The sequence below is a fragment of the Natator depressus genome, chromosome 26 (genome assembly GCF_965152275.1).
Source record: "Natator depressus isolate rNatDep1 chromosome 26, rNatDep2.hap1, whole genome shotgun sequence".
In the NCBI taxonomy this organism is placed as follows: Eukaryota; Metazoa; Chordata; order Testudines; family Cheloniidae; genus Natator; species Natator depressus.
Window position 1 is genome coordinate 11,398,051 of NC_134259.1, and position 27,967 is coordinate 11,426,017.

The 27,967-nt window shown below is 40.4% G+C and overlaps 1 protein-coding gene and 1 non-coding gene across 4 annotated transcripts; both read left to right on the top strand.

The window, feature by feature from the left end:
- The first annotated feature begins 3,385 nt into the window (after positions 1-3,385).
- TRNAG-CCC (transfer RNA glycine (anticodon CCC)) lies at positions 3,386-3,456 on the top strand. Its single transcript has one exon. It is a non-coding gene; the product is annotated as a tRNA-Gly (tRNA).
- A 334-nt stretch (positions 3,457-3,790) lies between these two features.
- TIA1 (TIA1 cytotoxic granule associated RNA binding protein) lies at positions 3,791-27,771 on the top strand. 3 transcript variants are annotated; one of them, XM_074940375.1, is made up of 13 exons: positions 3,791-3,987; positions 12,564-12,660; positions 13,128-13,226; positions 13,746-13,800; positions 13,974-14,006; positions 15,288-15,375; positions 19,318-19,393; positions 20,503-20,611; positions 21,489-21,584; positions 21,681-21,765; positions 22,429-22,552; positions 23,122-23,264; positions 24,596-27,770. In XM_074940375.1, exons 1-13 carry the CDS (start codon positions 3,962-3,964, stop codon positions 24,717-24,719), a joined length of 1,155 nt encoding a protein of 384 aa, XP_074796476.1. In that variant the 5' UTR covers positions 3,791-3,961; the 3' UTR covers positions 24,720-27,770. The 3 variants fall into 3 exon arrangements, 2 of the variants coding, with proteins under 2 accessions (XP_074796476.1, XP_074796478.1); XM_074940377.1 differs by lacking the exon at positions 13,974-14,006 and having other exon boundaries at positions 24,596-27,771; XR_012636371.1 differs by lacking the exons at positions 20,503-20,611; positions 22,429-22,552; positions 23,122-23,264; positions 24,596-27,770.
- Positions 27,772-27,967: the final 196 nt, after the last annotated feature.

A 27,967-nucleotide genomic window follows, 5' to 3' on the forward strand; every position in this document is an offset into this window, starting at 1 on the left:
GGCGGGAGGTGCCCTGGGGGAGATGCGGGGGGAGGGTGTTGGAAGGAGGGGGGCTCCCATGGGCACTGAGGGGCGGGGGTGCCCTTGGGGAGATGCGGGGGGAGGGTGTTGGAAGGAGGGGGACTCCCCTGGGCACTGAGTGGCGGGAGGTGCCCTGGGGGAGATGCTGGGGGAGGGTGTTGGAAGGAGGGGGGCTCCCGTGGGCACTGAGGGGCGGGGGTGCCCTGGGGGAGATGCTGGGGGGAGGGTGTTGGAAGGAGGGGGGCTCCCGTGGGCACTGAGGGGAGGGGGTGACCTGGGGGAGATGCTGGGGGAGGGTGTTGGAAGGAGGTGGGCTCCCCTGGGCACTGAGGGGCAGGGGGTACCCTGGGGGAGATGCTGGGGGAGGGTGTTGGAAGGAGGGGGGCTCCCGTGGGCACTGAGGGGCGGGAGGTGCCCTGGGGGAGATGCGGGGGGAGGGTGTTGGAAGGAGGGGGGCTCCCGTGGGCACTGAGGGGCGGGGGTGCCCTGGGGGAGATGCTGGGGGACGGTGTTGGAAGGAGGGGGGCTCCCGTGGGCACTGAGGGGAGGGGTGCCCTGGGGGAGATGCGGGGGGGAGGGTGTTGGAAGGAGGGGGGCTCCCCTGGGCACTGAGGGGTGGGGGTGCCCTGGGGGAGATGCTGGGGAGGGTGTTGGAAGGAGGGGGGCTCCCCTGGGCACTGAGGGGCGGGAGGTGCCCTGGGGGAGATGCGGGGGGAGGGTGTTGGAAGGAGGGGGGCTCCCGTGGGCCCTGAGGGGCGGGGGTGCCCTGGGGGAGATGCGGGGGGAGGGTGTTGGAAGGAGGGGGGCTCCCGTGGGCACTGAGGGGCGGGGGGTGCCCGGGGGTGATGCGGGGGGGAGGGAGTTGGAAGGAGGGGGGCTCCCGTGGGCACTGAGTGGCGGGGGTGCCCTGGGGGAGATGCGGGGGGGAGGGTGTTGGAAGGAGGGGGGCTCCCGTGGGCATGGAGGGGCAGGGGGTACCCTGGGGGAGATGCTGGGGGGAGGGTGTTGGAAGGAGGGGGGCTCCCCTTGGCACTGAGTGGCGGGGGGTGCCCTGGTGGAGATGCTGGGGGGAGGGTGTTGGAAGGAGGGGGGCTCCCCTGGGCACTGAGGGGCGGGGGGTGCCCTGGGGGAGATGCTGGGGGGAGGGTGTTGGAAGGAGGGGGGATCCTGTGGGCACGGAGGGGCGGGGGGTGCCCTGGGGGAGATGCTGGGGGGAGGGTGTTGGAAGGAGGGGGGCTCCCGTGGGCACGGAGGGGCGGGGGGTGCCCTGGGGGAGATGCTGGGGGAGGGTGTTGGAAGGAGGGGGGCTCCCGTGGGCACTGAGGGGCGTGGTGCCCTGGGGGAGATGCTGGGGGCGGGGGAGGATTTCCTATGGGCCGAGGCGAGAGAGCCGGGGAGACAGCGGGATCTAGGGAAGGGATGAGTGGGGGGTAGGGGGGAGCCCCTAAATGTCCCATGGGGGCATTCCAGGCACAGCACAGGGCCCTCAGAGAAAACTCCCAGTGACCAGATGTCCCGATTTTATAGGGACAGTCCCGATATCCAGGGTTTTGTCTTATAGAGGCACCAATTACCCCCCACGCCCTGTCCCGAATTTTCACACTTGCTGTCTGGGCCTCACTTGGATGGGTAATGACTCTGTTCAGTGTACACCTAGCCAGGACATCGATCCTCACCGTGTCTAGCCCTTGTGCATGTTGGTGACTTGAATTCCGGTAGGGAACGAAAGTGTTTTTTCCCCGCATCTGCCGTGTGAAATAGGTGGGTGTTTGGCTGTTTCCCAGTGGGCAGGTGTTCCTGTCCCAAAAACAATGAGGAGTCCAGTGGCCCCTTAAAAACTAACAGATTTATTTGGGCATAAGCTTTCATGGGTAAAAAACCCACTTCTTCAGATGCACAAAAAATAAGCCTCAGAGCCCGATTCACAGCTGGAGAATTCCCGTAATTTACACAAACTGAAGATCTGGCCCCAAGGGTTGATGTAGCGGAGGGAAGGTAGCGGAGATAATGCAGGATTCATGATTATGTGGCTTTTGAGGTCCAAAACCCTGTCTAGGTGGTGTAGTGAATTCCATCCTTCTCTCCCACCCTCCCTATAAACACCCTGCTAGTTTTCCACACGGAACCTAACTGGGTTGAGTGCCAAGCTCTGAAGAACTGTTGTCTTAACTAGATGTGTTGTTTTTGTTTGATATATTTGCATTTATACGTGCATATATGTATGTATATTTGTATCTTGCATAGTTGGTGTATATGGTGCATGTTTATAAATTGTGTGAAGCGCCCAGATGCCATGGCAGTAGGGTCCACAAGTTAACAGCCTTGTGGATCTGGGCCTACATGTCCTGTAGAAAGAACAGGATGAAATAAAATAAATGTATTCAAAATATCTGCCTAAATGTTATACATATTAAATATAATATTTGCAATTTTCCAGTGTCTATGCACATATAATCTTCATATTTTCATACCTATATGGGCCCCAATCCTGCAAAGATGTACACACTTGTTTAACATTATAGGCAATAAATAACGTTAAGCCTATGTGTGTATCTTTCCAGGATTGGGGCGTGTGTATGAGATATATGCCTCTACGTTAACAGATACCAGATATATTTCTACATACATAGGCAAATAATACTTTATTAATAAATAGGAATATATCATACAATGCATTTGTAGATGTACTTCTACATTTTCATTATATCTTACATGTGCCTTTGAAAATATAATGTGCATTTACATTTTAATATGTAATCATTCTATCATTTGCATGTTTATTTCTGTACATAAATATCTGCAATGGATGTTTTTGTAAGTATAATTCTATACATGTGAATATTGTATGGAATTCAGTATAATCTGTTTGCTTGCGAATATACAGTTGCATATATGTGAATATGCAATGCCAGTTATGCATTTGTACACACATGCACATCTTTAACGTTTGTGCCTTTTCTGCACAATGCATATACATAATTCTGTATTTGCATATAGGAACATTTGCTCCGTAAATAGCTGCTCTGAGGCAGGTTCACAATGTACATAACTATATTTATGGGCAATGCATGTGTATCTTATACTTAATACTGAATGATTAATTTGCATATAGGCACTGTTTATTAGTGTTTGTGAGGCATGTGAACACACCTGTGCAAACACAGGCACCTTGTCTGTGCCTGTATGACATGCACACAGATCTATAAAAAGAAAAGGAGCGCTTGTGGCACCTTAGAGACTAACAAATTTATTTGAGCATATTTATTCTCTGTGGATATTTGATCTATGTGGATGGTATTAAGTAGGGACCACAGAATTAGGTTGCAAAGCTCATCAGTGCTGCAGCCAGATAAATTTCCCAACGGCGCCGCTGGTGTAGTGGTATCATGCAAGATTCCCATTCTTGCGACCCGGGTTCGATTCCCGGGCGGCGCAGGGAACTTTTTTTTACACCCCACCCCCCTGCTTAATTATAGCAGCAGAGGAGTCAACCATAGCAGCGCACCGCCGGAGATTGCGGTAACATTTAGGTGACTGGAAAGGAAGGAACCGCCACCGGCCGGTAGTGCGCATGCGCTGAGGGAAGGCGGAGAGAAAAGAAACCGGCGGAAGGAGAGGGCTCACGTATGACGTAGCGCGCATACGGTATGCGATGCCCGAGCCGGCGGAGGGAACGAGCCTCAGAGGTTAGTAATGCGCCTGCGCTTGTTGCCGGTCGGCGGGCTACCCCTCTGCGCATGCGCTGTTGCTCCCCCCCCTCCCTCTCTGAGCCGGCCGCGCCGGACCCCTTCCCCCGCCGCCGCCATTTTGAGAGGCGCATCGGGGCTTATTGTCCGCCTTGTGGGCTTCGCGGGGCCGGCGGCGCTCGGGCTCCCCAGGCGCTGACTGGGCCGCGGCCGGCGCGGCAGGAGACCCCGGTGGGAGGGGCAGCGGTGGAGCCATGGAGGACGAAATGCCCAAGACCCTGTGAGTGGGGAGGGGGCGATCACGCCTATTGTTCGGCTGCGCGGGGAGGGGCCGGGCTGGGCCCCCTCCTCACGCCGGGCCGGGGGAGCTGGGCAGGGGCTTCCCCGCGGGGGCGGGGGAGCTGGGACTGCTTCACCCCCAGCGCCACCGGTCACGGGCGAGGGCAGCTCCATCTCCGCCGCCTCGGGCAGCTCGGGGAGGGGGGCCGGCTGGGGCGGCTCTGTGGGGGGAGGGGGGCTGATGGGTGTTTTTTTCCTAGGCTAAGTGGGTCCCTCATTCCCCACTCCCTCAGCGGGAGCTTGGGGGGCCGGGGGAGGGGAGGTAGGGGTTGAGGAATTGACCCAAACCGCCCAGTGCCCTCGCTCCATTGATTATCTGATTTTTTTTTCCCCCAGTTTTTCCCCCTTCCTGTTTTTAAGGCTTTGTTCCTTCCGAGTCAAGGTTTTTCTGTCCTCTTTATTTTTCTCTCTTTTTCCCTCTGTTCGTTCGTTCTTTCTGGTTCTCTCTCTGAAAGGCTTTTGTGTGTGTGTGTGGATTGTGAGTGTACCTTTTCCTGAGCATATGACTTAATCTGTGTCTGCTTGTGTCTGTACAATTATATTAACCCAATTTGCAAACGCGAAGCCTGACCTTTTAAATGGATTCAAAATAATCCTGACTTCTAATTGAGTGAAAACCCCGAAACAATAATCAAATGCCTGTATAGTTTAAAACAGCTACAACCACCCCCCAACTTCGCAGTAGATTCCATTTCATGAAGACTGACCCTAAAGCTGTTCAGGAAATGTACAGGAGGGGTAAATCTGTATAAATTCAGAGGTATTTGCTACACTAGGGCAATGTACTGTTAAAATAAACTGAGATGGGGGGTGGTGGTTGTAAGTTATGAGGAATTTTCCTTGTAATGTGGGCGTCGTTAACACACTGCTTTGAAAATCTGGTAGCTTTTTCAAAGCAATCAACAGTTCACACAACTGGCTCCATTTGAATACATGGGAGAGCTGGAGGTATAACTCTTGTCTACATTTCTTCCCCCCCTTCCTCTTCCTGACAGATTATTATCTGGAGTGATTTTTAATGCTTAGACTTCATGATTTCACTGATCTCTAGCTTTGCTGTTCTATTAACTTGTTCTCCCAGCTAGGCTGCTGCCACCATCTATAATGTCTTACCTTTAGGTGTATTGATGTTTAGGTAGGAGTTGTGAAGGGGAATCAAAAGGAGGGGATCTTTCCAAAAGTGAGGGTAAAGTTCCTGCATTTGCCCTTGAATGATGCTTTGCACATGTCCCATGGGCATGATAAATGTCTTGGCTGACTTGCTGCTCAGGAAAACGGGACTCTTGTGACCTGCGCCAGCTTTTCTAGTTTGTTTTCCTAAGTGATAAAGTAAACATGCTATTAAAAAATACTAAGGTCCCATTATCTTTTCAGTTTATCCATTTCAATTGCTTGAAACATGTGACCTATCTGTTTTCAGAACATTCTCAGCCCCATACTCAGGTTTTAACTTCCTATTGTTGTTCTTATTTTTCCGCTAACTGATTTTTTTCATATGGAGTCTTGATTAATGGTCTCACCAGTTACTTCAAGTGTACTGCTTCTGCTTTAAAGAATGAATTATCTGCACTCAATACATGCAGCTTATTGCAAAAGCCTGAATGTGTTTCTGACCTGCAAAAAATAGCGGTTGAGCAATATTCTGAGAATAGTAATTTTTTGAGTCAGTTTCAGGGGAGTTACAGTTAGATCATCTGGAATATTGTGCCATTAATTTAAATTTCAGTCTGCAATATTCACATGCTCAAGATATTGACTATAAGGACACTTTCCAACATATGAGTCTGGAGTTTATTTGGAATAGCTGATAGCGTTAGTAAAACTGTACACAAAAATCCTAAAACCTTCATCCATAGAAGGATTAAATTAGTGTTCTATCCAACTGCAGCAAGACAGTGTGATTGAACACTCATGTCCTTGGGTGTTTGCCAACTTCTAAACTTTATCTTTCTGGTTTTCTTAGAATAGTTGTTTCTAGTAGCTTTTTTTGGAGAACATAGGTTGTTTTTAAACAGCCTTTTCTTTATAAAGATATTCATGTTAAAGCCTTGATATTTTGAAGCTCAGCTGAGCTGGATTGATAGCTATATTGTTTAAGTAACTCAATCCCTGAGTAGCCTATTTATGTTTACATAGTAAGGTATGTAACCACTGATTTTGTTTAAATAAATGTTTGAGCATTCAAGTTTTAGGGTCATTTGCAGAACTTCACAGAAGCAGCTGAAGCCTACACTGAGGAAATAAGAACCAGTTAATTAATGAAGAGTATAGTTAGGAGGGTATGAAAAACCATAATATTCCCATATCTGGAGAGACTTTCCCTCCTCTGCTGGAACTGTTAGCCAGTCTAGCTCGGAAGAATCATTGATATTAGTGCCTGCTCCTGCAATTGTTGCATGTACATGCTTATTTCTGACTTCAGTTGTGTTACACTTAGGAGTGCAGGACTGGACCCTTAATGAATTTAATCTGTCATTGCCTCTCCACAGTAGCTTTACTGTAGCTTTGTCTCCCTGTGAAAAAAGCCTGTAGAAATGATAGTGGAGTATAGAAATATCAATGGGTAATGACTGTTAATATTTAGATTAACACAATGAAGAGTTATAATGTAGCAAGTGAGCCTAATCTACACTCCGGTATACATGTGCAATGCCAATAAAGCAGGGGTTCTCAGTCAGGGTGAAGCGATGTCACAACCACTGTGTCCTTCTCATTTTGCTCAATGGGAGATGGGTCTTGGGTGGACAGCATTGGTGAGAACCACTGCAGGAAAGCATAGTGTCCTTTTCAAACCAGAGATGCTGCTTTCAGTTTGCAGGCACGCAGCACAGTTAAGTTCCATTTTAAATTTCACTAGTTATTCAGTACTTAACTTGATGCCCAATAAATTATGACTTCTCTAGTGTATTTGTAAGGGGTATTCAATGTAAATGCAATCTAGCAACTTACTTTGCCAGCAGTCACTCCACATAAGGTATTGTTAATTTATTTCTATAAAGCCATCACATCCCCCAGTAATACACCTCACATACTTTAAAGTACTACCATTTTGTGTCTTGTTGTGAATTTGACGTGCATACAAATGTAACACTAGTAGTAAGTTAATTTTTTTTAAACTTGGCACTACTGACAACTGCTGAACAGTTAGTAGGATGGTAGTTTATTGTCACCAAGCAATACTGTCTGTCTTCAGAGCTACATTTTTTATGATTACACCTTTGCTGCTCCCCCAAATCTTAAACTAAACCACCCTGTTAACATGTTAGAGAATTCATTTAGCATATTTGACTTCAGTAATAAATATGAAAAAAAAATCAGTCCACTTCTAGGAATATTGACCTGTCCACTTTAGAATAGCGTAGTTTTTCTCTGTTGGTCTACTGAAGCAGCAGCTATGGAAAACCACCCATTCTACTACGTCTTATATTGATTAGCTTGGCATAGTGCCAGTTTTTTTGAAAATAGAATTTGGGAATTTTTTATTTCAAATGCATATGAAATATTTCTCTAACAAATCTGTTTTTAGATTTACTACGCATGCATAATTTTTAAGCATAGTTTCCCAAATAATGTGATAGTAGCTGGTCCATTTTATGAACACTACATTTATGAACTCTTTCAGCCTTTTGCTTCTTGTTAACTCTTTGACCAGAGCTTTTAATATTTTAGGAATGTTTGATACCAGCTCAGAACTCTGCATGCCTTTCTTTAGCCAATAAGTGCAAAGAATCTGCAAAGTTATTAGCCATTGAGACTAGGTAGCAGAGGTACACAACTGTAGGAGTTAAGCTATAATGAAAAGTAAGGGAAGTGGAAATTTGATCTCTTTAACCCATTCTTCTACTTCACCTTTCTGAGACTACTTGCATGTTTTACAGCTTCCATTTTGGCTTTCTCCATTAACCATCACTACCATTTAGCGAGTCATTGTTTGCTTTTCTGATGTTATGCCTCTTGCATGTCCATTAAGACATTCTGCATATGTATACAGAATTCTAGACATATATGCACGAAGAACTGGATATTCTAGACACATATGCACGAAGAACTGAGTTTTGATATTAGACATCACTGACACTAAGATGTCAGAAAACTTGTAGCACCATTCGTTCATGTTGCAGATATTGATCCTGCAGGAACATATTTTTGCAGCTCCAGCTGATATAAAGTTTTGTATGGCTGCCAAGAGATTATACAACTAAATCCAACATCCTAGAAACTTCTTAGATTGCTATGTAATTACGCAGGTGAAAAGGAAACATTATTCACTGAGTGTTCAATTTGTAGATATTCAGTTTTTAGGAAACATTATGACTTTTATGCTGTTAATAAAGCTAACCTTGAAAGCAGTGCAAGGCTATAAGTTCTCAAATAACTGAATTTAATGTACAGTAATTTAAGTGCAACGCTATATAAGTCACTAGCTATTATTGGTGCAGGACTACATTTGATGTGGGGTGGGGCTGTTACTCAACTGATTACTGAACATCTGGACTCTTCTACCAAAACTTTTATTTAAATTACTCCACCTAATATCACTTTAAACATTATAATAGCTGCACTATTTATAAGAGAAATCTTTATCACTAACATGCAGAGAAATCCTTGCTTTAGTCAAAACATCAGCACACACATTACAATCTGATCCTGATGAAATTTTCCAGGTGTGTAGCTTTTTAAAATACAGTCCCTGGGTCATACTTAAGGTTGCCATTTTTCTTAATGTATTACTTTTTTATTCATGCTTGCAGATGGCCAAAACGCATTAAATTCCAGTAGAAGTTAATTAAAGGCATGGTAGCTGAGTGGACAAAGTGTCTGCCTTCTACGTCTCATATACTGAGCTCCTATTCTGTTGTGGTTTATAAATTATTTAAGCCCTTTTATCTAGAAAAATGTAAAAAAAAACCCTACCTTAAGTAGCTCTAATATAGGATTCCTAATGAAGAAATTAAAGCTACAAATCCATCTTGAGCTTGCTGTAAGTGCAGGAAGTTTAATAGGAGGCTGTCACTCTGTCCTTAACTTACATTTTATCATCAGATCATTAATAGAACACAACCTGCATATTGTGGTGCTCGGATGCAATACTGGCGGTTGTTGGTATAAAAACCCAGACTGAGCAGGAAATTTGCTGCTTGTATTGCCTGCCTGTGTTTTATTTAGTGTATTTTGTGCCTGGCACCATTTTCTGACACTAAGGTTTGCCACGTTAACTTATAGTTTGTGGGAAGGTGCTGTCATAGGAATCTTTTTAACTCTTGAGGTTGCAAAAATGCCATAAAGGCACGATTCTAAAGAAACTTGGTACTGACACAGTTGAATATTATAAAGAACGTTTTAGACTGGCCCTCTCAAACACAGAACTAAGATGGAGTCCCAGGTTTTTTAGTGTTAATATGTTGGCACGAGCTGCTGTGAAGGAAATTTTATGGAAATCAGGACTCCTGTCAAAAAGGAGTTAACAAATCTTACCATTTTTGATTGTTTTGCATAATCATCTTGATTATGATGTCAAATGGAGTTGTTTAAGACCCAAGGAAGACTGAAGTAAATGAACAATTAGCATACAAAATTACCTTATTAAACACGTATGTACAAAAATCAACTGATAGGTTTAGTCGGCTTGTTTAACTAGCATGTGCTGTAGACTGCTCATCTCCCATCTTTTGTTCAAATGTAAACCAAAGTCAGGTTCTAAAACACAATACTGCATCTATTCCCTCTGTCTAGAAAAGCAAATACTTTGTGTTTCATACAGTTCGTTCACGTGCTTGTGGGTCAGAATGATGGATCTTATGCTCTAAGTTGAACTACACCGCGGTGATTAGGCCTCAGCTGGATTGTAGTATCCATTTCTGGGCTCCACATTTCAGGAAAGATGTGGACAAATTGGAGAGAGTCCGGAGAAGAGCAACAAAAATGATTGAAGGTCGAGAAAACATGACCTATGAGGGAAGATTGAAAAAATTGGGTTTGTTTAGTCTGGAGAGTGAAGACTGGGGGGGAATCTAACAGTTTTAAAGTACATAAGAGGTTGTTACAAGGAGGAGGGAGAAAAGTTGTTCTCTTTAGCCTCTGAGAATAGGACAAAATGGGCTTAAATTGCAGCAAGGGTGGTTTAGGTTGGACATTAGGAATAACTCCCCTACTGTCAAGGTAGTTAAGCATGATGAATTGGCTGGGAAGGTTGTAGAGTCTCCATCATCGGAGAATTTTAAGAGCAGGTTAGACAAACACCTGTCAGGGATAGTCTAGATCAGTGTTTCTCAAATGCGGCCACCATGGCTGCCTGCGGCCACCATGGATTTTTCTTGCGGCCACAGGCTCCTGGTCGGTGGCTAGGGGGGATAGAGGAAAGCAGCAGCCCCTGCCCCGGGGGCCACCAGAAAAGGTTGGGTCCTGCCCCCTACTCTGGAGCAAGAAACTCTGGAGGAGCAGGCAGCCTGTGTGAGTTCCCCACCTTCCTGGGGCCTGTGGAGCTCGGGCTTCTGGCTTCAGCCCTGGGGTGGCAGGCTCCAGCCATGGGGCAGTGGGCTCTCGTCCCTGGCCGCAGGGCTTCAGCCCGGACCTGCTGGCCCCCAATGCCTCCTCCAGCCCCCATCCATCACCCTGGCCTCCTCTGCCTCACTACCCACCTCACCATCCAGGGCTTAATTTGTCCCCCAGTTTGCTGGGACTTTGTAAATGTGCTGTGAACAATTATATTTGTATGTTTGTTAATATCACTTTTCACTGACTCCTAGATAGCTAGCAAGTCTGCTCCTGTGAAAAATGATATAACAAACGTACAAATATCACTTTTCATAGCAGTAGACTTACTAGCTAGCAAGGCCACCAAAAAAATTGTTGCGATCCCCTGGTCTAGATAATACTTAGTTCTCCCTTGGGTGCAGGGGAGTGGACTAGCAGACCTCTCGAGGTACCTTCCTGTCCTATGTTTTTCTGATACTCTATTAAATACTTGATAGAGAAACTTGTTAAACTGTTAAATTAGTAACCATTTTCGGTTCTGCTAATGAATTTGAGTATGTATTAAAAGCAGGTTGATTTTATTTAATGAATTTGAAATGATTTTAATAATTTTTAAGTTCTAATTTGTCTTTCATTATTATCCAGATGATAGAAATTTGTAGCCTTTAGAACTTTCATAGAATAGTAACAGGTTTCAGAGTAACAGCCGTGTTAGTCTGTATTCTATAAAAGAAAAGGAGTACTTGTGGCATCTTAGAGACTAACCAATTTATTTGAGCATAAGCTTTCGTGAGCTACAGCTCACTTCATCCGATGACGTGAGCTGTAGCTCACGAAAGCTTATGCTCAAATAAATTGGTTAGTCTCTAAGGTGCCACAAGTACTCCTTTTCTTTTATAGAATAGTAAGATTCAGTACTAGGTACTTGAGGTTTGCACAGAGATTTAATCCAGCTTCTCTTAAAAGTAATCTACTGTTCATTTCCTAATAAATGCATCACAAACCATGGGACTGCACCTGTTTAAGTTCCTTTTTCAATTGGGGCATTAGTCTTTGGTTTGGTCTACTCTTAAAAGTTAGGTTGACATAGCTAGGCCATTTGGGAGTGGTCCTCAATGACATAGCTATGCCTACCTCTCCCCCCAATGCCCCATGTGTAGATGCAGCTATGTTGATGGAAGAATGCTTCTGCAGACTTAGTTAAATTCCTTCAGGGAGAAGGTGGTCTTACACAGATGGGAAAAATCCCTGCTGTCAGCGTAGGCTGTCTGCATGCTATGGGGTTATCTCCACAGTATGGATACAGCTTTTTGTGTCTCTCATATCTGTAAATGGGGATAATGCTCCATTTCTCCAACCCTTTGTTTTATTTATTTATACTGTTAGCTCTATAGGGCAGGGACTTCTATATTTTTGCTATATGTCTGTACAGTACCTGGCATAATGGGGCTCAGTTGAGGACTAGACGCTACCATAATGCAGATAATATGTGTGGAGATGGCTGTAGCTTTCATCCATGCCAGAGCTGAAGCATGTTGGTGAGGCAGCGCAATCCTGCAAGGAGCTCCTCATTTGGAGAGTCCTGTGCTCACATGGAGCTTCACTGAAGTCAATGGAGATGTTCCCAGGCACAAGTATATGCATATGGAGTTCCTTGCAACATCTGGGCCTAATTGTTCATTAATCAGCAGATGACAACAGTCTCCAAAGCTATCAATCCAACGTTTCTTGCAAGGATTAGGTTTGAATGGGAAAATGTAATCTATGCTATTTAGGTTTTTATACTGTACTCATCAGTGTAGTATCTGAAGGTCTTAATATTGGAGTATCTCCATAATCTGAAGTTAGAGTGTAGTTTGCATGTAAATATATTAAAAATGAAAAGCATTCAGAACAACTGTTGAATTTGCTAACTCGTAGTAAAATATTTTGCTAAATTAAGGGATTATGCTTGGCTCAGCAAGAAGTTCCTGTTTTCGTTTTTAATAATGCTGACTGGAGAAAATAAAAGGAACGTGTAAATAAACTTTTTTAATCTTACAGATATGTAGGGAACCTGTCAAGAGATGTGACTGAGGCACTAATCCTCCAGCTGTTCAGCCAGATTGGACCATGCAAAAACTGCAAAATGATCATGGATGTAAGGGCCTTTTGCTTAGATAACTTTTCCCACTCCTTGTAGCATGTCAGTTTAAAGAAATTCCCAAACGTTTAACTTTTCATGAGTACAATGAAGAAATTTAAAGAAGGATGCTGAGGAGCTTAACTTGTTGATGCAAACTTCAGTATAACTTTAGTGATGGGTATGACATTGTAAAAGGAATAGAGCATTTGATGTAATTGGACTCAAATGTTGGTTGCTAGTTTTTTGTTATATCAAAAGGGCGTGGGGAGGCACAAAACATGCAAACCAAGATGCCTACCATAGCATAGTTTTAAAATATTTTTCTAATATGTTGTTAATATTGTGACTGGCTTAAAGCTGTTTCAGTAAGCTTTCTCTAAATTGCTAAGACTTTCAGACATAAACATAACTGGGCACCAACTACACTTTGGGTAAAATTTGAGGGGGTGATAATGTTTAATAAGATGTGCTTTTTTTAACAGACAGCTGGAAATGATCCATACTGTTTTGTGGAGTTTTATGAGCATCGTCACGCAGCTGCAGCATTAGCTGCTATGAATGGACGGAAGATAATGGGTAAGGTAAGCTGTCATGTCTAAAGGGTGAGTTGCAGTGGAAATAATATATACAATGATGTGGATGAAACATCTTTAAAATAAACAAAACCCCAAGCAGAACTGAGCCACAAAAGGTAAACGCTTTCTCCTGTTTTTATTATCTTGTAAAGTGAAGAACTTTTAACTTCATTTGAGCTTTGATTGTGGTGGTAAAAACTGGATAGTGACAGTTCATAGGAGGGTTGGGCACAGAAGTGGGGCAGGGAAGAAGTCAAAATGATTGTAATAAATATTTTAATTCCATTGACCTTGAAGGTGAGAGAGACTAGCAGAGCAATAAAGCAAGATAGGTTAGTTATCTTCATTGTAAAATGGCTTAATGTAGCTGAAAATAGAACATTTAACCAAGAAACTTCAGCCACTAATGTCTTTCACTGCAAACTTGTGTACCTTCTCCACCTGCAGTATAGAAATTAATTGCTAATAAAATTGGAATAGGGTTCCAATTTTCTTGGATATAACTTTAGCAAATATTATTTGTAGGAGGTCAAAGTGAACTGGGCAACAACCCCCAGCAGCCAGAAGAAAGATACCAGCAGTAAGTGCCCCTTTATGCTTCTGAGTAATTTTTTTATTTGCACAAGTAGTTTTTAAATGTAAGCAATAAGCACCATACAAATGTTTGCAGTAATGTTTTGATCATTATCCTAAGATGATATTAAATGTGTTTGTGTTAATAAACTTAAGAACAAATCTAATCTTTGTCATCAGGTAGTACCGTTGTCAGCACACTGCGTTCACAAGGTAATTGTATCTTCTTAAACATAAAATGAAATCTCTCGAGGGTATTCACTAACCAGCTGAAGCTGTTTTGGGGGTTTTTGTTCTGTTTTGTTCTTTCGTTTGTGGCAAGATTTCCCTGTCCTTTCCCCATTGCATCAGAATGTGGTCTGTTGTCCACTCTTTCATTCTGGTGCTGCTTCTTATAGTCCTTTGACCCCATTAGTCATGACTGCTATTCTAGAATTTCACCCACTATGAGGGCAAGATAATCAGCTGCCTTCAAGGCTGTTGTCTGTGCTGCTCCATACAAACTCATTTGGAGTACTTAAATTGCTTCTGAAATTCCCCCTTCATGGCAACCCAGTGTGTTGCTTCTGTACTTGGCCAGCCTTAAACTGCTTTTAAGAATTTGCGGTTTAACCAAACTAGTATTGTAGTGGATTTGTAAGTTTCACACCTGCTCTAATACAAGTTAGTTTGTATAGTGTTAACTATTAAAATATGCTTTATGAAAAATTGTGTAATCAAAGTGGAAAAAATCCTGAGATGTGGGATCTTTATTTCTCTCCAGTGCTCTTTTTAATGGCTCTGACATAAAGTGAAGGATTACTCTTTTCATCTGTTGCCTTCAGTCTTAGTTCACTTGCACATGGATTCACTTATATTGAATACACATGGATTCACATGATGTAATGGCTGGGCAACCAAAACTGTTTGACTTTTGAGAAAACTGTCAAATTCTTTAACATCAAACTATTGCAATGCAAGGTATTTCTTTGTTCTTCACAAAATATGGTTTACACCAAATATTTTGTAGCTAGGTTCAATATCCATCCTACTTTTAAAGCAAATTTTATTCTACATTGCTCACAAAACCACTAAATGCTTTAGTTGGTAAAGTTTTGGATAGTTAATGAACTATCTGTAAATGTGTTGAATTTTAACATTACTATTGTAACATTTAGATTTCAAAGTAAGCTTTGGCTTCTAAGTAAACAGTTGCAATCTTTCTATGGTAAAATAGTGACTGGTTATGAACATAACTACAAAAATACAAAATTTGAGTTAAATACTGTACATCACAACATTATCCTTAAAATTATTGCTTTTGTTGTACTGTCATCAAGTGATGGCTATATTTGAAGCAGTGACAAATGTTACCTTTGATAGGTAAAGGATTTTAGTTTCCCATGTAGCTCTCAGATATATGGAAGTTAATGCAATATAAAGTTGCTATACTACTTGTGTTTCCAGGAACATTCTTCAAACTTGTAAATTATTTTTTCTCTTTTTCCCAATAAGACCATTTCCATGTCTTTGTTGGAGACCTCAGTCCAGAAATTACAACTGAAGATATAAAAGCCGCTTTTGCACCATTTGGAAGAATATCGTAAGTGATTTCTTAGGGCAAATAAATTAAACGTTACCTTTTACTGGAGGCAAGCTTGTGTTTACAGTAAGTAAAAGTCCAGTCAAGTTGCTGAAATGACTGCAACACACACTTTTTTGTGTTCGTAAAGAGAATTCAGAGTTCTTCTACTTGAGTAAGTAGGGATACATAATAAAATTACCCACTAGCAGTCCGTTTTTTTTTTTTTAAGAAAAATTCACTGTACATCTAGCTTTGTTTTTATACTGTAGAAATCCTCGTGTAACTTGGAGGGTGACATACTGGGTAGTTTCTGATTTGGGTCTTGTATTTCTTTTGCCACTAAATGTAATCCTACATGTAATCATTCTTTAAAAAATAGTTTAATATGAATCAAATTCCATGTGCATATTCAGGTCCAGTCAGATTTTGGCTTTTTGATGATAGTCTAGGTATTTAATATGAAAGTTCTGTTAAATAAAATAGTTTATACTTCTAATTTATTAATCAGTTTGGTGGTTGTGCAACACTTCTCTTGTGGTAGCTTCTAAAGGCCACAACCAGTTTGGGCCTCATTGTGCTAGTCACTATACAAACATAGTAAATAAGAGTCCCTGGCCCAAAGAGCTGAGTGTGAAAGACAAGATTTAACAGGTGGATGGGAGAAACAAGTGAGCTACAGTGAGGTGGGGAGATGGGTTAACAAGTAGAACAATGTGTGTAAAGACTTAGCTGATCAATAGTAGTGATCACAGCTCTTTATCTGCCTAGTCATTACTATTTGCTGTATTAACATACAGCTGTAGTGCTTATAGTTTGAAAAGCATATAAAAATACATGCTTTGTAGCAGGGCTAAGAGCAGCATTTTGGTCCTTCCTCCAATTTTAAACTATTCATTTACTTGTAACTAACTACTTGTACTTGGATTGCTGCTCCTTGACGGGGGGGTAACCAAGATAAGAGTGCTTTGAAGTGTTGTGTAGTGATGCTTTTATTTGAAACAAGTTTTTCTTATGAAGTCCAATGTATTGGACTTAAATCCTAGTTTCATTTCTTATTATGATAGGGTTTTCAAACTTGATCTGCAGGAGGGTCTCATTTTAGAGAACACTAATTTATATTTTAGATTATTTTATTTTAATCACTGTCTCTCTCTGTAGAGGTAGCAGGTATACTTACTTGCGGAGGAGGTTCAGTGCTTCACATAGCTGAACATCTGCTCTCCTGAATGACACATGGCTTCTAAAGTAGGTCTTATCTGTCCTTGTCCAGAAGGATTAGAGTCTGGGAAGGAGGAAGTGGTACACTGAAATGTAGGAGGGATAGTTTTAGGCAGATCTTCTTTCAGAGCTGCAGTCCTCTTTCCACCCCAAAATGCTGGTCTAGCAGTCAACTGCACAAGGCTTTTTTGAGAGCTGGCTTTGTGCTGGTCTACACTGAAAAGTTATATTGGCATAACTACATCTCTCAAGGGTGTGAAAAATCCATACCTCTGAAAGATGTAGTTAAACCAACCTAACCCTCAATGTAGACAGCCTAGGGTACTGCCTAATGGAGAGGTGGATTATCTGCAGCAACAAGAAAATCCCTCCTGTCACTGGTTAGTTCTACACTGAAGTACTACAGTGGTGCCAGCACAGCTGTGCCACTCTAGTGTTTTAAGTGTAGGCATTGCCTTACTCTGTAGTTTATATCCTGATACTCAGAGTGTAAAGGGGGGGGTTAGTTCCAAACATAGGCTATTTTAAACGTGCTTCCTTAATTTTTTATCAGTTCCTCTGAGGGGCGTTTGTAATAGTATAAAATAACTCTTAAAACTGTGTACCACATGTCTGAAAAACAACAGGATTACTGGGTTCCTATATATCATTCGCTTTGTTCCAAGAGAGATTCTGGTAGTGGTGATTTACTCTGCAGTGAGAGAGCTGATTATCCAGACTTTGCAGGGCTGAAAGGTTTGGTTTTTTTAAAGTCAGGTTTCAAATAACTTGTTGGAGTGACCCTCTTATCCTTTCTCTTTGGGGTATTCAGTACGTAATTGTAGGGCAAACTATCTGAAAAACCTTTTAGGTCACCTTGGCTCAAGCTGACTCTTCGTGCAAAAAAAAAAAAAAAAAAAAGGGATTTAAGAGCCCTCTTTGTTGTAAACTGTTGTCCTAAAGAAGTAAGGGTTAATAGTAATAGTGGACTTTGATTTCACACAGTTACTCAATTAAATGTGTGAAGAATGCTCCATATTTGTAAAATGATACAAAAAATATTTTTTTGTATATTTAACTCTTCTTAGTTATTGACTATTTCCTGGAAATGTGATTGAGATTTTTTTTTTCCTGATTTTCTGTGAAATAATCAAAGTTGAACCAACACATGATTAGCACTTAAGAATTTTTGGTAGCTTTGTACAACGTAATCTCTAATGTAAATACATACATCTTTATTGTGGTCTCCCTTTATGTTTGGTGTATGCATGTTTTCACTTGTTCAAGTCTTATTTTCAAAGTTTTCAGTTGAGGGTAAGTATAGCATAGTTTTTTATTTCCTTTTTAGGCTGTGCAGAGCAAATTGATCTAAGATTACATAAATGACTGTTCTCAGGCAATTTGTAACTTATTATTCAAACTTTCTTAACACAGAAAATTGCAAGGAGTGTAACACTTTTTCATGAAGGGTTAAGGTACATTTCATTCTGTAGTGTATGGAAGTGGTCTTAATTTGAGTCTTTCAGTGATCTACATATTCTCTGTAGCCGTATGTGTAGAAGAACTAGGTTTAATACAGAATGCAGTTATTACAAGGTTTTAAAACTGGCATCATAGAACTCTCATGATTTTTCTGCCAGTCTTGGAGTACTGAATATTGTGCATCTAGCTGATCTAAACCGTATTTTATAAAGACTTTACATTACACTGCATGACTTGCTGACTGGTTTTATTTGTCTTGTTTTTTTCAAAAGTGCCTGTGTTTTTGTGGGGTTGGGGAGGGCAGGATAGGGGTGTGTGTGTACTTGATATTTGGCTGATTGTACACGAATTGCCTGAGAAACACCATTTAATAAAATCAAACTTTCCACAAATGGGGTTTAGCTATTGTAGCCGGGTCTCTCCTTTTTTTTTAACTCAATCTCAAATAATAGGCCTCTGGTTATTTTGCAGAGTGTCTCTGAAGAATGGACAGAATTGCCATGGCTAACTACAAGCTACAGTTCACAGTGGACAAACGTTGTAGTTTTCTTACTTACTTTTATAAATTTTGCCTTTATATCTTGTAGTTTCCAATCAATCCTGTATGATTGCTGTTTGCGAATGCAGTTTTAAATTCTTTAATAGTATATAGTTTAAAACGTAAATGTCTTTAGTGTTTTATTTCCTTCGATAATGCAACCATTTCTGAAAATGTCAATTTTTCAAAATTTACAGCTGCCCACAGTCCAAAAAGGGGGTAACGAATTGACCTGAGAAACTTAAAGAATTCAGTTAACAGGCGACGTATGCCTTTTAATTCCTATTTTTCATTTTTCTATTTTATATTTTTAATGAGTAGGTAGAATGTGTTGGCAATTAGCAAGCTATAAATTGCATGGTTAAAGAGAGCCATTCAGCTAATGTTAGTCAGCTGTGTGGCTTAAGTGAGTCATTTGAATAGCTGCTTTGACCATGCTTAGTGTCTTAACAATATGTAAAAGCATTTTGAACTGGGAACCAACTATTGTAAAATATGTGTTTGTTAGAGAAACTATTGATTTGCATGTTTACAAAATTAAGTTTAATTTTGCTACTACATGACAAAACACTAGTAATGTTTCTGTTTAGAAAAGGAGGAATTTGTTTTGAATATGTTGCTGGTGCATTAAACAGTTCACTTTAATAAAGGTGAAATATGAAAATGAGCTCTCTGTGTGACTCGCTTTCATTTTATCAAGTTTTTTAAAAAATGCTAAATTGGCTATTGCTTCTGCTTTTTAGAGATGCACGAGTGGTTAAAGATATGGCAACAGGGAAATCCAAAGGATATGGCTTTGTTTCCTTCTTCAATAAATGGGTAAGTGATGGCATGAGTTGTAAAATCTTGGTAGTTGCTTTAAAGAGAACAGCTATGTAAAACATGAACATTTTTGGTCCCTTTTATATCTGGTACTGTATCAGTGTCCCGACCTGTAAATAGGTAAGTAGTATTATCCCCATCTTTCATGTGATAATATAAGGCTTCATTCATGTTTATAAAGTACTTAGCACTTTCCAAGCATTATCGCTATGTGAGTGCAAAGTATTTATGTACAGAGATGAAAACTAAAATACTCACTGAGACTGATACTTGTACCTGAAAATTTTACTCTCTTCTTCTTACATTAAATACAAATTACTTTGGACTGAGTTATTTGGCTCTGACAGAATGGCAGTGTTTTAGTGCTTAAGGGTCTGGTGCACTAATCTCTAGAGCAACTTCTATTTGGAATTACCTTTATAGGATTTGTATTACATCATTAGTCAGTTTTTATAGAGCCTTATTATTGGCCTGAAGTGGAGGGTATTCAACATAAAGGGAGGAAAATGGAGTTAACCAGTTTAGTACTAAATGTAGAATAATCAAACATTCCTACTTACAGCTTCTTTATGGGCAGGGTACTAACAACTCGTTATGGCTCCAAATCTCTCTCTCTCACACTCAGTCACTCGGAAATAATACACTTTGGAGAGAAGAATAAGTAGGGCAAGCCATTATGTGGTCTCAGTATATTTTGAAAATGGGAGATTGGGGGAGTTTAAAAAAAAACAAAAAACAAAAAACACATACTTTTCTTGGTGTTAGGCCAGACCAGGTTAAAATATTAGGTCTGAGAGATTTATTCTAAGTGCAGATGAGGGAGAGCTAGAGACTCAGCTGAAGGAATGTTCCTACAGCCTTTCAGCTTAGTGGAGCAACTGAACGAACATGCTATACAAGAGTGCATAACTCTTCTTGGGATACGTTCAGTTTGGCCTAAAATAACTGCCTGAATCCTGTCTTTTAAACATCTTTTTGAAGCACAGATTTTATTTCAATATTTGTTATAAGTTGGCAATATCTGAGTCTGACAGACCTACAATGATTCGCTTTTAATATGGTGTTGCTCAAAAGGAATTTGAAAAATGTTTTTCCCCTATGGACAGGATGCAGAAAATGCTATTCAGCAGATGGGTGGACAGTGGCTTGGTGGAAGACAAATCAGAACTAACTGGGCAACACGAAAACCTCCAGCTCCAAAGAGTACATATGAATGTAGGTTTTTAGCTTTCTGTCCACCTTGCCCCCACCCAAATAAGGAACAAATAAAACCTCGTATTAGTTCTAAGTATTAGCGCTTCTATCATGAAAAAATTCAATGCCCTGTAGAATTCAGAAGTAAAGATTTTGCTTGAAGAAATATGTTAAATTATAACTTTACACAAATTTCCTTATATTTTAACAATATTAGTATTTAAAAACCCTTCAGTTACTTTTCAGCACTTATTCAATCTTGCATTTCAGTCAACTTGGACAATGAAAGTAGTGTGTTTTGATTTAACTTGTTTTCATGCACTACCAGTGTTGCATCTTTTGTGGTGAAGATACAGGGTGGGGGAGGAGTGTGTTTAGACTTAAACTGATGGAAGGAAGTATTTCCATTAAGTGTATTTAAAAGTAGATTTATAAACCTGAATTTTGGGCTTAATATAAATGACATCCCTTTAAACATTTTATGCATCAGTAATCCATACCATTCATCATTTGGGATTTACATGTCTCCTATTTGAGATCATCATGTATTTTGAATGTAGCTTTCCTTTTGGCGTGCACTTTTGTTTCTTTATTTTGCGAAAATGACTCAGTTGGGAAACCTCACTGACTTTTCATGTCCCTTTTAATGCTTGCAATTCTTTGCTTTACATCTCTCTCACTTCCTAAACTAGCACTTGGGAGGATGTTATAGCTGTATATTTTGTAAGCTAAGACTAATGGTAAAATTAAAGATTTACAGGAGAAAATGTATTGGTATGCTTGTAGGCATCACCCAGAAAAGCCTTAGGATCCTTGCTCTTTGTAGACTTCTGAAGACAGGAGGAAAGTAAATCATTTGCTTAAATGAAAAACTTAAAAAAAAAAATTTTTTTTACAGCAAACACCAAACAGCTGTCTTACGATGATGTTGTAAATCAGTCCAGCCCAAGCAACTGCACTGTATATTGTGGTGGTGTTACTTCAGGACTAACAGGTATGGCATCTTCTAAATTTTGGGGTTTCCTCATAAAACGATCTAAAAATCAGAAGTACTTCCTAATTTTGATTGTCTACCTTTTCTACACTGCAGAACAGCTAATGCGCCAGACCTTTTCTCCGTTTGGGCAGATAATGGAAATTCGAGTCTTCCCAGACAAAGGGTACTCTTTTATACGGTAGGTTACATTTTTGCTCACTTTTAAAAATGTGACTTTTACCTTTCCCTTGCAAAAATGTTAAGCACTGGTGTCAAATGGCCTCAGAAGGTTTCTAGTAGGAAACTAGCCTAGACAGACTTAGACTATCCTTCAGTGTCTACAGTTTCAACTATAGTCTCATCTTGTTTGTGTGGTAATGTTGATCTGAGTTAACAATGATGTACTACTTTTCTTTTTATCATTTCGTAGCTGTACGTATTGGATATGATTCTTGCAGATTCAGAATCCACTTTTTAAATGCACTTTCTTTATTTTCACTGACAACGCTGTAGATAATCAAACAATGCAGCTTAACACAATTTCAGATTTTACCTATCCTGTGTGCTTCTTACTTTTTGCCCCTCACTCAGGGTGAGACAGTGAAACTAGATAGGTCAGTTTTGCTTTCTGAATCTTCTGTACAAATAAATGCTGCAGTATTGGAGTTCCCTTGCAAAGACTAGTTTCTCCTGCAAACAATTATTTTAATTGTTCTGGGTTTTTTTTGTAATCAAACTTGGAAACTCTTAAAACTTCTTAAAGTGCAGGGGCACTTTTAGGCTGACAGTCTCCTTTCAAGTGTCTTGTCTGTAGGTGTATGGAGGGTGGGTTTATATTGATGTTCCTTTTGTCTCTTACCAGCTTCAATTCTCATGAAAGCGCAGCACGTGCAATTGTTTCTGTCAATGGAACGGCTCTAGAAGGGCACGTTGTGAAATGCTACTGGGGCAAAGAAACACCAGATATGATCAATCCAATCCAGCAGGTCAGAGAACAGACTTACACTGCCTTGTCAGATGGTGATTAGTGTGATCTTATTAATGAGATTCTTAACAGATTTCTAGCACAGAAATACATATTAGTTTCAGGGTGGTGGGTTGTGGATTTCAGGGTCACGTGGCTCATGTGACCTCCCAAATTAATTCTTGGGTCCCTGATACCTGCCTTTTAAGATACTTGATCAAAATTAAACTGTTTGGAACTTGAGGAAACCTGCTTTGGTCAATGATAAAGAGAGAGTGGGAAGAGCTTTAAGTTTCTGACTAAATCTCAACTTTGCTCTTTCCTGCAGTGCTTTCTGGAAGAGTTATCTGTAATATTAGACTGCTGTAGTCCAGAGAATAATCAGCAAAATGTGTGTGTGCAGGAGGTGGGGTGATTTTTCATATATATAGCGTTAGGGGGAGTTGCCCAGATAAATTCTATAACCTTCAAAATGAGGTATTAGAATATAAGACCTTTTAAGTTCTTGGTGAAAGACTAGCTTGATAGATAGGAGTTTCTACATCAATAGGTGACTGTGTAGTGTATTCAATATTTCAACTTTCTTTGCAGAATCAAATTGGATATCCACAGGCTTATGGCCAGTGGGGCCAGTGGTATGGAAATGCACAGCAAATTGGTCAGTACATGCCTAATGGTTGGCAAGTCCCTGCATATGGAATGTATGGACAGGCATGGAATCAGCAGGGATTTAAGTGAGTATGCATGCTAACTGATCTGTGCGCTATAAATAAATTGCCAAGAATGATGCTGCATTGGGGGAAATCATCAGTTGAATTGGGATTCATTGAAGTCCAAGGAAGTTTTATACCATTGTAAACTTGTGTAAGAAGATCAGGTCCCATATCTATCTGAAAGTACAAGAGGAATTTTAGGTTGGCAGAATAATTACCATACTTGAAATATTTTCAGGGTGTAAGGGACTACTACCCTTGGGAAAAATGCCGGAACTGCTGTATACATCACCTACTCTAAAATGTAGTGTCCTGGTCAAACTAGTACTTTCTCTTTACTAATGGTCATCTTGAACTTTGTGTAAATATAGACACATTTTGTTCCTTTGTCCTAGCCAAATTCTGACTCTGGTAATTACACTATGCTTACTTACAATTCCTTTGAATTTTAAATTTAGATCAGTATTTAGTTATTTCAAACAGCTGCCATTACTTCCCAGTTGTGGGTGAAGTGAGGTCTGTGCATATGCATTCATGTTTTGGGATGATGGATACTATATTAAGTATGTACCTGAAAATTGGTTTCTTACGCAGAATACTTCAGGGTTTAAATGCTGGATCCATTAACCAGTAGTAAAACTCAAATCTACTATACTGACCGAAATCCATTGAACTACCCCTTCTGAGGGGTCTGGTGGCAACAAGCCACTTGAGCTCTACGCTTTCCTCCCCTCTGTTCCCATGCCAGCCCAGACAAGGAGGTATAGCATCCTCCTCTTAATATAACTACAGGTGTTGTTTATAAAACAATCTGGCCTTCTTTAAAATTCAGCTACATACAGGAGCAGAATTCCTGCTTGAATTCTTTGTTTTTACATTTACTGCCCTTTGTTGCCAACAGTTTTCCTCTTTTGCTTATAGCTACACTTTATAAACATTTAAGTAACACCAATCACCAACACAAAATCCCTCACAACACAATGACAAGTGTTGTGAGGGATTTTCTCTCCACTGAACTTGTTTGTTTTCCCATCTGTAATTGGCCTGAATTTTTTTCAGAAGTGCTGAGCATCTACAGTTCCAGTTGACTTCAATAGTGCTCGGCATGCCTTAAAGTAAGGTCCTAAATGACTTGCCCAAAGCCATAACATCAGTGCCCAGAGCTGGGGTTACATTTAGGAATTTTTCTATTTACTGGTTAAGATTCTGTTGGCCAAAACTTGGAAAGTATCTAATTAGCTTTCACTGCAGTGTGGCAGTTCTTATCCTCTCCAATCTCTTTATGTAAATTCAGTCTCTTGGAACTATACATTTTCTGTAATCACCTCTCTTTCCCCCTCCCTCCACAACAGTCAGACACAGTCTTCTGCCGCATGGATGGGTGCAAATTACGGAGTTCCGCCACCTCAGGGGCAGAATGGAAGTGTGTTAACTAATCAAACTGGATATCGCATGGCAGGTTTTGAAACTCAGTGAGAGAAAAGGACTCTGGAACCTAACACCAGTGACTTGAGGCAACAAGGAGTGCTGTAAAGCCTTTGTTTACTTAGATTTATCAAGTCAGTGCAAATGTCAGATACAGTGTATTTATTTAAAGAAATCATTTTAATCATGAAACTATTTGTCATCCACATTGTTTTAAAAAACAAAACAAAACAGGAAAAACTAGATGCTGGATGTCTGCCAACTTTTGCCTTCTTTTCCTCCTTTTGATGTGTGTTTCTTAAGATCCTTGTTTGAAACACAACAAATGCAGGGATTACTGCCACTGTTAAATTGGGGCAGAAAATTGCACAAAGTCAAACTTTTTTTTCTTCTGAAGTAGTGTGCAGTTTTAGTTTGCATTCCTAATGATTTAAAATGTATTATAAACAGTTGTACAAAAAAGCCAAAACTGTGTGAATTCTGAAGGTTCTTTACAATCTTCAGCCTGTGCACAAATTTGTTTTAAAAATAGCCTATTGTATAAAGTGTCCATCTCTCCACTTTTGTTTATACCAGGGTTTTCAAATATAAATTATTTTACATCATTTTGTACCTAGACATTTTTCAAACAGTTGTCTTTGCCTTATGACATGAGGAAAATGTGATGCTCAGCATAAAATTGTGTGCACAACTCTCAGATGGATCTAACTGAAGTCACATTGTGTTCTACATGAGAAGGTGCCTAGAGAAATCCCTGTTGGATTTGTTCTATAGGATTTTTATCTTCAGTGATAAACTTTGATGTGTACTAGGGAATATAAAATCCTGTTACAAATACCACAATGTGACAAATTCCTAAGAACCAGCTTTTTTCTGTCAATCTATATTTACACATATCCATTATCATGTAAAATATTTTAGCAAACTAATATTTTGCACAAAAGTTAGCAAACTTTGTATGTTTCCTTATTTAAAGGTAGGCTGCAGAGTCCTTTCACATGATTTATGCGTAACGTTTTTAAGGGTTTTTTTGGGTCTTTCATGTGAATATCAAATATACACTTTGCTAGTCTTTTGAATACAAAGTCATCCGCTCTTGTTTTTAAGAAACTGTAAAAGACACAAAGTTGTATGTAGAAAACAAATCAGTCTTGCTGTTTACTGATAGTAAATTTTACTCAAATAGAGTAAGTTGACTTGATTTTAACATGTACAATTAGAGCTGTGAAAACTGTAGCATTGTATGTGTAAGCATCAGGCGGGGGGTATGTGGAATGCTCCAGTTTAGCCTGAAGGACCAGCTGGGCAAAGCATTTTTAAATGTTCAAAGGCCAAAAAACTTTCTATCCTACCTCCTTGACCAGCCTTCAAAGAGCAAAAACTTCTTCATTGTGTAATGTTATTTATTATCCCTATTAAGCTTTGGCTTCTGGAGTTCCCATATTCCTTTTTTTCCCCCATAGTTGCCGTTGGGCAACTCAGAGTATCAAGGGATTAAAGTTCTGCTATATTGACAGTCATGTGACAATATATTTCAGGGTCTTATATGAAGTAATAATGGAGGATAGTGGGGAGTGGGACAGGAGTGAGGTCAGGCTTCCCTCCCCCCCAATTAGGGATGTAATATTGGACTGTTTAAAATTTTGAACATTTTGATTAGAAAATGGGAGGGTTGGGGGAGGGGAAGGGTATAGGGCAAATCTCTTAAGAGATTGTGTTGGCCTGTATCTCATAGCCAACGTTCTGTAAGGTGTGGAGGACCTGAGTGTGTGTGACTCTCTGGAGAACTATTCTATGCAGCTGTTTTTAAAACTTGGCTTTAAAGATAGGTGAATACAAACCAACTTTTGTACTTGGAAATGTTTTCCCCCTTGTAACTCTTGCAAATAGGACTCACAACAACAACAAAAAACAAAAAAAAAGCTTAAAAGTGAAATGTTTCACAAAGTATATCAGTTATCTTTTTCACTTCTATGGATTACTCTAGGTTAGGGCTCTATTCTGACTTTAATTATGCAAACATACATTTTTACTTTCTGCTTGACCAGCTATGCTGTATCATATTTTGCCCAAAGAACATCCATATCTCTGAGTAGGCTCTGGAGTTTCACTCAATGCTGTATTTGAATACAGATTTTAAAACCAATATATGCATAATGTGTATTTTTACCTCTTTTATTTTGACTGCATGAACAACATCTGTCTAAATTTAAAAAATGTACTGTGATTCCTGTCATTAAAATGTACACATTACTGCTTGGTTTAATTAAAAGCAGAGTGGGGGAGGGCTTCCTGTGCTGATTGCTGAGGACTGAAATACCTCTTGAATTATAGACTCCAAGAGACAAGGGGACACCTTTTTTTTTTTTTTTTTTTAAATGGACCAATGAGAGGTCACATGCATAGGGAAAATCTGATCTGTAAATGGAGAAGATACCTCTTTATTTCTCTGAGGCCTAGAGTTGTGAAGTGTATTCTCAGAATGAGACACATCTTGAATTCTTCCAATGCACTGTATTTTTCCTTGCAATGGCCTTAGTGTAAACAGCTCTATAAAAAGCTTGCTAAATGTACATTGTGGAAGTTACGCCATGCTATTTGTTATCAACCAACGTTTAGAACAAACCTACTAAGTGAAATAACTTGTGTCGTGCTCTCATGAGTTTTGCATTGGGAGCCAGAGAGGGCCGTAAGTGATATTTGTATTAGTGTTGTATCCCGTTTGTCCCCCCACCCACTCCACAAAACACGTAAAGCAATATTGAGGTGACAATCATTTGAACACGTTCCTCTGCCCTACCAGTGCTCTCCTTTCTTCCTCCCTTTATTTTTTGTTCTGAGTATTTGCACTTCTGCCAGGCTTTGGTGTTTACAGAAATGACACAGCTGCCATGATATGTAAGGTATGCGTTACAGAATCCCAAACACACAACAGAAAAGGATAAATGGCTTAATTCCAAGGTAGCACCCTGGAATGGTTTTTGCATTAGCAGCCCACTTCAGATTTGTATGAAACATTAAATTACACTTGAATGAATGTATTTTGATATTTGTGGTTAGGGGTATAAGACTCTTAACTCCACGACCGGTGACTTTTTTAAAGCTGTTAAGGATGTTAATAAAACTGTGTGAACTTGCATATTCCCAACCTTATCAGTTTTTTTTTTTTTTTTTTATTTTGCTTGTCACAGTGGAGGTTCCAGTACTTCAGGGGGAAAGCAGGCACTAAGAGGATGCTTCCTTTTATTATAAGCCTTATGCCAGAATGCAGTAGGGCTGTATGTAGTGGCAGTGAGTTG

Excerpts from the sequence above, each read along its gene's own strand:
- TIA1 (XM_074940375.1), top strand. The coding sequence starts at position 3,962 with ATGGAGGACGAAATGCCCAAGACCCT. Across the intron at positions 21,585-21,680 it reads TGTTACTTCAGGACTAACAG|AACAGCTAATGCGCCAGACC; the intron begins GTATGGCATCTT and ends TCTACACTGCAG. Across the intron at positions 23,265-24,595 it reads TGGAATCAGCAGGGATTTAA|TCAGACACAGTCTTCTGCCG; the intron begins GTGAGTATGCAT and ends CCTCCACAACAG.